This window comes from Sarcophilus harrisii, chromosome 2 (genome assembly GCF_902635505.1).
Source record: "Sarcophilus harrisii chromosome 2, mSarHar1.11, whole genome shotgun sequence".
Classification (NCBI taxonomy): domain Eukaryota; kingdom Metazoa; phylum Chordata; class Mammalia; order Dasyuromorphia; family Dasyuridae; genus Sarcophilus; species Sarcophilus harrisii.
This window is the reverse complement of record NC_045427.1, coordinates 582,795,903-582,808,739: the sequence shown is the minus strand read 5'-3', so window position 1 is coordinate 582,808,739 and position 12,837 is coordinate 582,795,903. Positions and strand designations below refer to the sequence as shown.

At 34.7% G+C, this 12,837-nt stretch overlaps 1 protein-coding gene across 9 annotated transcripts in view; it reads left to right on the top strand.

Annotated features, from left to right (window-relative positions):
• Positions 1-12,837, top strand: part of CHST15 (carbohydrate sulfotransferase 15) — a 128,001-nt gene that overhangs the window by 83,561 nt on the left and 31,603 nt on the right. For all 9 annotated transcript variants that reach the window (XM_031956011.1, XM_031956016.1, XM_031956007.1 and 6 more), the window contains one exon: positions 6,266-6,422. In XM_031956011.1, the coding sequence (XP_031811871.1) occupies positions 6,266-6,422 (157 nt within the window). The remainder of the gene's footprint in view (positions 1-6,265; positions 6,423-12,837) is intronic.

Genomic DNA, 12,837 nt, shown 5'->3' with positions numbered 1-12,837 from the left:
GACAAGATTAAATGAAACAATTTGAAAAATGGATATTTAATTATATCCATCATTTCCAAAGGGACAGATGTATGTTTAATCACTTGAGTTTCTCCTTAAAAAATACCAAGACTCTGGGAATAAGAAGACACCAGAATGCATTTCTTCTCCTTGTGACCTTGTCTGAAAAAGGTTCATTTCAGTTCATCCTACAAAATTAGGTGAATATGAAGATTTTGTCTCCTTGTTGGTAATTCATTTTACTATTAGATACAGATGGAGCTTTGACTACTCCTTAAGGCATGGATCTATCTAGATGAGATTTGAGGCCCATCATCATTCTTAGTTATTGCCTCCATCCAGTAACTTGACCAACTCCATACCCTTGCCTCTGCAGATATGCTTAAACCATGTGTCTCCCACCAAGAATCTATGGTTCTGGTGAGATGACAAAGGGTAAGACATGTCCTTCTCTTCTAGATTAGGTACCAAAATACTGATTTGGAAGAACATACACTCTCAGAAAACAAGGGTGGGGAAATAGGACTGGACATTGGAAAATGCAGAAACAGAGTTAATTGTCATAAGGGTTCTAATACGAGTTTATTAATACCATATGACTTATAAATACTCTTCCCTATAGACAATTCCACAACAAAACTGGGAAACAGCCAGATCAGTGATAGTAAGTTCAGTGCTGTGATTTTTGTCTGCAAAGGAGTGCCAACTTGGTAATTCCATATCAGGGAACATAAATTGTTCTACTACATGAAGCTTATTTATTCTTCGCAAAGATTTTTAGTGCATCTCCTAATAATTATAACTGACATTTCTATAACACTTCATATATAATTTTCTTATTCAATCTTTACTATAAACTTAAGAAAATTATAGATATTATTTAGTTTTTACAGTTGGAGGAACCAAGACTTAGAGGAGAACTAGTCTGTCTAGTTCACACATCTACCAAATACAGCAGCATCGAAAATAGGATTTTTACCCAGATTGAGCATTCCTTTTGGACAGTTGTTTAATAAATGTTGTTGTATTGAATTGTCCACCTTATCAATATGACTTGACATTTGACTTCATTACCAGGTGCTTTGGGACGTTCTTTCTGCTCTTCTCCTTATTCTGATGAGATGGTTAAACATTCAAACCATGAATTTAGATACTGGGTACAAAAGGAACATGCAGAACAAGAGGGAGGGACTGTGCTGAATGGCTGCCAGTTTTGATCTTCTACCAGATGTTCCAAACTATATCTTAGTACTCCAGTAATCTTGTTTATAGTCAGATAATTTGTAAGATCACAGGAATCATGGAATCTGAAATCTAGAGGGGGTCTCAGAATTTGTCCTTTACTTGTACCTGAAGAAGAACCCTTTCTACAAAATACTTAATTAGTGGTCATCCGCTCATTACTGGAAAACTTCCAGTGAAGGGAAATTTATGTTTTTAAAGGCAGACTAATATACTCTTAATTATCTTTAATTGTTAGGAAGATTGTCCTTACATCAGGCTTCATTTTCCTTTTTTATTCATCTTCCTCTTATTGTTCTTACCTTGCCCCAATGCCAAACAGGAGAAATTTGATCTCCATGTCACATAATAGCCATTCAGATGCTTCTCTGTACCAATAGTGTCTATTTCTCTCTTCTCCATTTCCCAATATTTTCTCTTTTTTAGGCTAGAAATTCCTATTTCAGCCCATTCTTACATGACATATCTTAAAATGCTTCACTATCCTGCTTGCTCTCTCTTGGATCCAAACTTATCATTTTTCCCTTGCAAAGTTATGATTACCTAACTCTGAATACAGTATTACAGATAAGACCTGGCCAACTAATCAATAAACATTTATTTATTAAGTACCCACTATGTGCTAAGCACTATGATAGGTGCTGTTTATATCAGAGTCCAATGAGCTCTAACTGGGCAAAATAACTTTCTAACTAGTAAGGCCCAAGTTTATAAGAGCTTTCTTGGCTGCCAAATCATGAACCTGTTCTTGATCATATCACCCAGATTTTGTTCAGATGAACTGTGTTTTCTAGTCATTTTGTCTCCATCTGTTCCTGGTAAAGTTGATTTTTAGAACACACGTATAGTTCTTTACATTTATCCCTACTAAATGTCATATTGTTAGATGCAATCCAATTTTCTAGCTTGCCAAAAACTTTGGGAATTTCATCATCCAATAGCCAATCCTCCCAATTTGGATTATATGCATATTTGATAAACCTTCTTGATTTTTATCCATTTAATTTATACAAATGTGAAGCAGCTGAGGACAAATTTTTGAAGGAAAACCACTAGAGACTTCCTCCCAAGATAATTGAATTATTAATGACTATTCCTTAGGTCCAAGCATTCAGGTATTTCTGAATTTCTCAAATTCATCTTGCCTACATTCCTTCATCTTTTCTGCAAGAACAGCATAAAATATTCTGTCAATTCTTTACTAAAAATTAATTCAACTGTATTTATAAAATTCTGCTCATCTATCAGTCTAGTATCCCTATCATTAAAAAGCAATAAGTTTAGTGAGGTATTACATAGTCTTGATGAAGCCATGATGGTTCTTTATGATCACTGCTTCCACTTCCAATTGTTCACTAACCATCCCTTCAACAGTATGTTCCAGAATTTGGCTAAGCTAAACATGGAATTAAAGGTTATTTGTTTAATTTTGCCAAAACTTACCTTTTTCCAGTCATGTCACTCCTATCCCATTCTCCAAGAGATTACTCAGTAGTTCAGCAATTACATTTTCCAATTCTTTTTATAATCTAGGATTTGGCCTGGATGGCCTGAACCTTCTCAAAGGCACTTAGATTTTTTTCTAGCAATTCATTTAGTTATATTGGGTATAAACTCCCTATTTGCTATTTTTGTTTTGACCTTTTTTGTTCAGGCCAAAGTTCCTGTCTCTTGGGAATGGGGGGGGGGGAGGGGAATGAAGTAAAATGAATGTTGAGAAATCTTCCTTCATTCCATCATCCTTTATTAGTTCCAATTACTCTAGCTTTAGCTCTTCCCTCTCCAAAGAAAGTTGTTTCTTTTGTGTGTCTTCAGATTTTCATTCTTAAGAACTTCCTTCCCCCCTGAGTTGACTTCCCTTCTGTAATTTGGATTGCACCATTTCTTTCTCTAAATTATTTTAACCTTTTCTTTAAAAAACTAGAGTTCATGAAAAATGAGGTTGAACTTCACTTTATTTCACTATCACAAATTCAATGGTGGATCCTGTCCGTGCAAGACTCTCATTGTCCCCATCCTAAAAACCAGTTCCCTCTTGTTGATGAGAATTAGATCCATAATAGTTTGTTTCTGCTACACTTTGAAAGATAAAATAATGATCAAGAGGTAAAAATTATGAGCTGATCTGATTTTGGCAAAGAAGTACATTCATTAGATAAAAGAGATAACTAGTTCTAATCACTGAAATACTATATGTCTGTGCCAAGATTTGATATTCTGTTTCTTTTTCCTGTCCATATGATCTGTAATATGTTTTTAAATAAGTATTTTATATATTTTTAAATTAACATTATTTCTCTTCCCCTTCTAGAGAAATATTTACTAGTCAATTTCAAAGATATTTTATTCTATTTCTGCCTGTATTATCATTTAAATACTCTTTCCTGTAATATCACCTCTTCTTTTGTCACTAGATTTCATTATGTAACCATATCTTTTTAATGTACAATACTACTCTATCCCACCACACTTTGTTATATCTCATTTTTTAAAATAATTATCATTAGATTCAAATATAGAAAATAACCCAAAAGATCATTGTCAACCTCTTTATTTTACAGATGAGGAAACTGAGGAATAAGAGAGCTTAAATAATTTATCTTGCAGATCAAAATCAGATCCTAAGTCTGAACAATGGATCTTCACCATCATATCTAGTCCTCTTAATGGGTTCTGAAGTATCAAGCATGGCAGTCATCATATAGCAAGTCTAACAGTCTATCTAATGAATTTTCCTAATGAGAGACCCTGTAGAGGATCTCTTATTGGGAAAATTTGGGGTTTTAACCCAAATTTGCCCTTGAAAAAAATGGCTCAGGGTACCTACCTATTCCACAATTATATCTGAAACCCTTCATACATGAAACTGATACTTCAATAATTTGATATAAGTGTACTTTTTAGAATTTCAGGTCATCCTAAAAATGTTGGACATTTTTTCAGATCTGTATTATTTTAATGTATAATTCACTTTTTTTGAAATATCAAAGAATCCAAAATATGATTCTAACAGATTTTCCTCATTTACATAGTTCATTGGAAAAGGTGCTAGATTTGGAGTTCAAAATCTTAGATTCAAATTCTGGCTCTGTCACTTCCTTTATCAACCAACCATTAATTTATTAACTTTCTACTCTGTGCCAGACACTGAGCTTTAAACATTGGGCATTCAAAAAGATGTAAAACACAGTCCCTGCCCCCAAGAACTTACAATAGGAAGACAAAATGAAAATAAACACTCACAAAGAAGTTATTTGCAGGCTGGATAGGAAATTATTAACAAAGAGTTAAGGCACTAGAATTAAGAGGTTTTGGAAAAGACTTTGAGTAAAAGATGGGATTTTAATTTTAAAAAAGCCAGGGAAATCAGTAGGTAGAGCTGAAGAAAATCCTCAGAGCCAAGAGATGGAGAATATCATTAGTGGAACAAATAGGAGACCAGTGTAGCTGTATTGAAGGGTATATGGTGGGGAGTAATGTGTAAGAAGACTGAAAAGGTAGGAAAGGGCTAGGTGGTCACTGGAGTTTATTGAATATGGGCCTGAGATGGTCAGTTGCAGGATTTAGGAAGGTCACTTTGGTGGCCACATGAGGACAGATAAAACTGAAAAAGGACTTGAGGCACTCAAACCTATCAAGAGGCTATTATGGTACGCAAGTGTGAGGTGATAAGGGTATACACCGGAGAGATGGCAGTGTCCAAGGTCAGAAGAGAGTTACAAAGGTGATATAAAAATATATATTTATTGTTACATATAAATATATAATATTATAAATATATAAATACAAATATATATATATGTATATATATATACACACACACACATAAATAGATCTTGACAATAGATTGTCTTGGAGTATTGAGGGATAAAAGATAATGAGGAATCTGGAATGAGCTCTAAGTTGTGAGCTTGAGGAACTTGGGAGGATAGTTTTGCCCTCTACAATAATAGAGAAGGTCAGAGGAGGGATTGGTTTCAAGAGAAAGATAATGAGTTCTACTTTGGACATGTTGAGTTTAAGATGGACATCCATATTAAAATGTCTGAATAGTAGCTGAAGATGTGAGATTGGAGGTCAGCAGAGAGGTGAGAGCAGAGGTTCGAGAATTGTCAGAATAAATAACAATGAAGCCCATGAGAGCTGATGAGTCTTGCACTAGTCACTTCGTCCCTATGCCTCAGTTTCTTCACTGGTAAATGAGGATATTGGACTACTTATTCTGTCAGTCTGTTGCAGCTCTTAATTTATGATGCTGTGATTTTAATAAATCTTGACAGAACCGGGGCCCAGAGAGATGAAGCTTTTTGCTCTACATGACCTAGTTAGCTAGTGGTGCTACTGGGCCTAAAGTAAAGGTTGGGAGTTCAATGGTCTTGCCTCCTTTCAGACAGATTCCATAGTCATAGTTAACAAGATAATTCAGGCAAAATCCTGGGCCACTTCATTTGAGTGAAGTGTTAAGATTTCTAGAAAAAGAAAAGCCAGTCTTCTTTCTATTTTCCCAACTTAGGCTGTCTACACAATTGTTTCTATTATCCCTGCTACTCTTTGAGGACAAAAAAAAAAAAAAAAAATCTTGTGTTTCCTGATTTGCCCATAATACTATATTGCTATGTATATCATTTAGTCCAGACTAAATGGGGAATGTTGCGTGGTTGTAATTATTTTTGTTAGCCCCACAAAGAGAAGGCTGGAGGCGTAGGAATGCTCAGTGTTTGGACAGGGAAAGACGTTTGGAGATCTGTGTGCTTTCGACAGTCATTCTTCTTACATCACTCCTCTGCTGGGATTATTTTAAGAATAAGAGCATAAAGGCAGAAAAGCCATTTTGGACTTGGTTATGTCCATTAAATTAGCATTTCCTGTTTTTGTGGAAGAGCAGCCCTTTTTTTTTTTTTTTTTTTTTTTTTTGACTTTACCTATTAATTCCATGCTTGACAATTCAATCAAATTTTAATTAAGTCAAACATTAATTTAGATTAAAATTAAAATGTCTATTTGGAATATTTTCTCTTTGTAGGAGAGGCCAGTGCTTCAACCATGTGGGACAATAATGCTTGGACTTACTTCTATGACAATAGTACTGATGGAGAGCCTCCATTTCTGATCCAGGACTTCATCCATGCCTTTGAACCAAATGCAAAACTCATAGTCATGCTGAGGGATCCTGTGGAAAGGTTCGTAGTCACATATCCTTTTGTATGTAGGCAGAAAGCAAGCCAGTTTGAATGAACAGTACTACTATTTCTCATCCCAAACAAATCTGTCTTTCTTGTAATGGAATTTAACTGCAGGGTTATTGTTATTTCTTGTGTAAATGTTATTCTTGAGACATCCTCACTGATGCCCTAGTTTAAACAATTTGTAAATTGTTTTCTTATACATCATGATTCTTCTTTTTGATTTCAGATCCCAAATGATTTGAAATGGGGGAATGGTGAAATTCCATGGCTATTATTTGGATTGTTCAACATAACTGGAAATAGGGGTGGGGAAAAATTCCCATTAGAGTTTGAGTACTTGTGAAATTCTCAGAATTCAATGACTCCTGACTCCCTTTTCTTTCACTAACTTATTTTGCTACTTCAGATCCTAATGATGTTAGTGGAGGAAAGAAGGAAGGAAGGGATGGAGGGAGAGAGAGAGAAATAGAGACAGAGACAGAGAGGAGAAAGGCAGAGGCAGAGAGACACAGAGAAAGAGAGAGAGATGGGGAGGATAGAGAGGGAGAGGGGCATAGGGAGAGAGAGAGAGAGAGAGAGAGAGAGAGAGAGAGAGAGAGAGAGAAGCAGAATCACTGAGAGAAAGGAGAGAGAGAAGTGAGGGACAGAGAAAGAGAATCAGAGACAGAGAGAAGAGAGAGAGAGAGAAAGAATATAGGCAAGAGAGAGAAAGGAAGACAATATGGTCAGTTCTTTTGTCCTATTTTTCTTTGTGCCTAGCAACTTCAGTAAATGTCAGAATTTGGAGTTGCCTAATTTGCTCAGATAAAGACTGAATGGTGGAGTATCTTTCTCCAAATACCATATACTGTTAGCCGGTCCATTTGCTGTGACTTCCTTTCTTTAATGGCTATAAGGATTAAATATTTAATTTTGCCAAGGGAGTAGGAAAATAGTCATTCCACCTCAGAATCTGTGATTAAAGAATAAAAGAGAAAAGCGGGGCATAATCTGATACAGAGACTGGGTTTGGAGTTAACAGATTTCAAAATGTTCAGAGAATGGATAACATGAGCTAAAATTCTATATGGGGGATTCAGAAAGCATGAGAACATCTCAGGAATGAAATTACGTAGAATAAATGAGAGTGTTGGCTACTTTGGAAAAAGGAGGAAGGCCAAATGCAGGATGTAACCATTGCTTGGATCCAGTGGAATAATGATGAAAGATAACGGAGAATTCAGAAGTGCTCAACTCTTATTTTGCTTTTTTATTTCTTTTCTGTGAAGGGAAGTGCTAACACACTCCATGGGAAGTCACTTGAAACCTCCGAACTCAGGAAAATCTGTAATAACTTGTTGTTGTTCAAGTGTTCAACTCTTCACAACCCCATTTGGTGTTTTCTTGGCAGAGAGGCTGGAGCAGGTTGCCATTTCCTTCTCCAGATTAATTTATAGATGAAGAAACCAAGACAAACAGGGTTAAGTTTCATGCCCAGGGTCCCATAGCTAGTAAGTGTTTGAAACCAATAATGTTTCCTCACTCTAATTCCAGAGATAATCATCCCCAAGTAGTGTTTATGATGCTTAATTTTTTTTTTTTTTTTGCAATATTTGGACTTATACAGTGTAGTTTCCTAAGTTACCTCTAATTATTAGGAAACTTTTAACTCTGCTTAATAGAATTGTTTCTAGCATTATAATAGTTCACACACATCCAAAGGCAGGGATTTGCCCCCTTTCTTTGCCAAAGGTTGCTAATCTCACTTAAGACAGTTACTGTTAACAAGAGCCATCATTAATGTCATTTTTTCCCTTTTTTAAAAAAATATATTTTAACACACATTGCTTTATGAATCATGTTGGGAAAGAAAAAGCAGAACAAAAGGGAAAACCATTGGAGAGATAAAAAAAATAGAAAAAGAAGTGAACATAGCATGTGTTGATTTACATTCAGTCTCTAAGTCTTTTTCTGGATGCAGATGACATTTTTTGTCCAAAGTATATTGGGATTGCTTTGACTCATTGAACCACTGAGAAGAACCAAACCTTTCACAGATGATCATTGCTCATCCTTGCTGTTATTGTGTACATTGTATTCCTGGTTCTTCTTGTTTTACTCAGCATCAGTTCAAGTAAATCTTTCCAGCCCTTTCTAAAATCAGCTTATTCATCATTTTTCATAGAATGATAATATTCCATTACCTTCATACACCATACCTTGTTCAGCCATTCCCCAATGGATTGGCATTTTTTCCTTTTCCAGTTCTTTGCTACCACAAAAAGAGCTGCTACAAACATTTTTGCACATGTGAGTCTTTTCCCTCCTTTATGATTTCCTTAAGATATAGACCCAGTAATGACACTGCTGAGTCAAAGGGTATGTATAGTTTTATAGCCCTTTGGGCATAGTTCCATATTACTGTCCAGAATGGTTGGATCATTTCACAACCTCACCAATAATTATCTTTTCCTGTCATCTAGCCAATCCGAGAGATGTGAGGTAGTACCTCAAAGTTGTTTTAATTTGCATTTCTCTAATCAATAGTGATTTAGAGCATTTTTCCAATATGATTATAGATGGCTTGAATTTCATTATCTGAAAATTGTCTGTTTTTATCCTTTGGGGAATGACTTGTATGTATTCTTATAAACTTGATACAGTTCTTTATATATTTTAGAAATGAAACCTTTATCAGAAATACTGGCTACAAAGATTTTTCCCAGCTTTGCACCTCCCTTTTTATCTTGTTCCTATTGGTTTTGTTTGTGCAAAACTTTTTTTAATTTAATGTAATCAAAGTTGCCATTTTACCTTTCATAATGTTCCCTAGTTCTTCTTTGGCAATAAATTCCTCCCTTCTCCAAAGATCTGATAGATAAATTATCCCTTAATTCTCCTAATTTGTTTATGGCATCATTTTTATGCCCAAATCAGGTATCCATTTTGACTTTATTTTGGTGTGGGGTGTGAGATATAGGTCTATTCTGAGTTTATGACATTATTTTCTGGTTTTTCCCAGCAATTTTTGCCAAATACTGAGTTCTTATTCCAGAAGCAAGTATTTGGGAATTTATCAAATACTAGATTGCTATAGGCCTTGATAATAGTGTTGTGTGTATCTAATCTATTTCACTGATCCACCACTCTATTTCTTAGCCACTACCAAATCGTTTTGATGACTGCTGCTTTATAATATAGTTTTAGGTTTGGTACTGCTAAGCCATCATTCTTTGTATTTTTTTCTTTAATTTCTTTGATATTCTTGACCTTTTGTTTTTCAAATGAATTTTGTTATTTATTTTTAGTTCTATAAAATAAATTTTTGGCAGTTTGATTGGTATGGCACTGAACAAGTAGAACAATTTTGGCAAAATTGTCATTTTTTTTTATATTAGTTCAGCTTAGCCATGGACAACTGCCATTTTCCCATTTGTTTAGATGTGTTTATTTATGTGAGAGTTTTATAATGGTGTTCATATCGTTCTTGAGTTTGTTTTAGCAGGTAGATACCCAAGTCTTTTATTTTGGCTACAGTCATTTTAAATGGAATTTCTTTTGCTAATGGGCTTTGTCAGCAATATATGGAAATACTGATGACTTGTGTGGGTTTATTTTATATACTTCAACTTTACTAAAACTGTGCATTGCTGTGAGTAAGTTTTTGTATGATTTTCTAGTATTCTTTATATCATCATATCATCTGCAGAGAGTGATAGTTTTATTTCCTCATTGCCTATTCCAATTCCTTTAATTTCTTTTTCTTTTCTTATTGCAAAAGCCAGCATTTCTAGTATGATGTTGAATAATAGTGGTGATAATGGGCATCCTTGTTTCACCCCTGATTTTATTGAGAATAGGTGCAGCTTCTCTCCATTACAAATAATGCTTACTGTAGGTTTTAGAGAGATTCTACTTATTGTTTTAAGGAAAGCTTTTTTTAATCCTTATATTCTCTACTGTTTTAATAGGAATGGTGCTTTATTTTGTCAAAAGTTTTTTTCTGCATCTATTGAGATTATCCTATAATTTCTATTGGTTTTGTTATTGATATGGTCAATTATGGAAATAGTCTTTCTGATATTGAACCAACCCTGCATCCCACTTGATCATAAGTTTATTATTCTGCTGATAATTTACTGCAATCTCTTTGCTAATAGTTTATTTAAAATTTTTGCATCAATATTCATTAGGAAGATTAGACTGTAATTTTCTTTCTCTGTTTTGGCTCTTCCTGGCTTAGGTATTAGTTTCATATTTGTGCCATAGAAAGAATTTGGCAGAACTGCTTCTTTACTTGTTTTTGAAAATAGTTTACATAGTATTGGAATTAATTGTTCTTTAAATGTTTGGGAGAATTCACTTGTGAATCCATCTGGCCCTGGGGGTTTTTTCTTAGGTAGTTCATTATTGATTTGTTCAATCTGTTTTTCTAAAATGGGACTTATTAAAAATAATTTATTTCCTCTTCTGTTAATTTGGGCAATTAATATTTTTTGTAAATATTTAGATGTGCTGCCATACAGTTGGGCAAATTAGTTCCTAATTATTGTTTTAATTTCTTTGTCATTGGTGGTATGTTTACCCTTTTCATTTTTGATGATGTTAATTTGTTTTTTTTTCTTTTTCTGATTAAATTAACCAAAGGCTTATCTATTTTGTTAGTTTTTTTTCATAAAACCAAACCTTAGTCTTATTTATTAGTTCAATAGTTTTCTTAGTTTCTATTTTATTAATCTCTCCTTTGAGTTTCAGAATTTCAAATTTAGTATTTAATTGGAGGTTTTCATTTTTTCTTTTTTCTGGCTTTTTTAGTTGCATGCCTAATTCATTGATCTCCTCTTTCTTCCTTTTATTCTTATAACTTTTTAAAGTATAATATTTTCCCCTAAGAATTGCATTGTCTACATCCCATAGGTTTTCATAAGTTTTCTCATTATTGTCATTCTCTTGAATGAAATTATGAATTGTTTCTGTGATTTGTAGTTTGACCCATTCATACTTTATTTTTTTTATTCTAATTTTTTTTATTATAGCTTTTTATTTACAAGTTATATGCATGGGTAATTTTACAGCATTGACAATTGCCAAATCTTTTGTTCCAATTTTTCCCCTCCTTCCCCCCATCCGCTCCCCCCAATGGCAGGTTGACCAATACATGTTAAGTATGTTAAAGTATAAATTAAATACAATATAAGTACACATGTCCTAACAGTTATTTTGCTGTACAAAAAGAATAGGAGTTTGAAATAGACCCACTCATACTTTAGAATTAGATTATTTAATTTCCAATTGGTCTTTAGTTTATCTTTTCCTGACCCTTTAATGAATATAATTTTTATTGTATTGTAGTCTGAAAAGGAAGTATTTACTGTTTCTGCTTTTCTGCATTTTGTTGGGAGCTTTTTATGTCCTAATATATGGTCAGTTTTTGTGTTGGTGCCATGTACTGCTGAGAAAATGGTGTATTCCTTTCCATCCCTATTCAGTTTTCTACAGAGGTCTATCATATCAAGGTTTTCTAGGATCCTATTTATCTCTCTAGTTTCTTTTTTGTTTATTTTGTGGAATGTTGTTATTTAGAAATAATTCTTTAACTCTCAGCCTAGAAAGGAAAGATAGCCACCAGATTGACCTGGCCTTGACTTCTGAGGTATTTTCACAGCTGTCCTGCTCCCTCCTCTTGAACTACTCACAGCTGAGGCTGAGAGGGTTCCGACATGTTGCTGATACTCTATTTATTAAACTTGTAGTCATGTCTGTCAGGAAAGCAGAAACCGTTCTTGATTTCAGTGGGGGTAGAGGAAGAGAGATGGAGACATAGAGACAAGGGGAGATAGAGGAGGAGAGAAAAAAGAGAGAGAAAGAGACAAAGAGATGGAGAATGCAGAAAAAGAAAAAGACACACACACAGAGAAAGAGACAGACAGGTAGAGAAAGAGAGAGAAGAGAGACAGAGAAAGACATACAGAGAGAGATAAAGACAGACAGAGACAGAGAGGAAGAGGGAGAGAGACAGAGAAAGACACAGAGAGAGAGAGACAAAGAGAGAGAGAGAGAAAGACAGACAGAGATGGGGGGAGAGAAAGAAAGACAGACAGACAGAGACAGAGAGGAGAGAGAGAGAGAGAGAGAGAGAGAGAGAGAGAGAGAGAGAGAGAGAGAGAGAGAGAGAGAGAGAGAATGAATTAAGGTCTTGCCAAAAAGAAATGGTAGGCACTCTAGATTACGTCTAAAATTCAGAGCGTAGGAAGATAGCCCAGCTTTCCTGAGGATTCCCCTCATTTATTTCCTTTATCATACCATCCATTTCAAGGAATTGGATTTCAGCAGCTTAGAGGGTCCAGACCTAGATCCACTGGTATCATGACCTGTGAAATTCACCTTCAAGCAGCTGAAACATGAAAAGACAGCAACCCATATAGGCAAT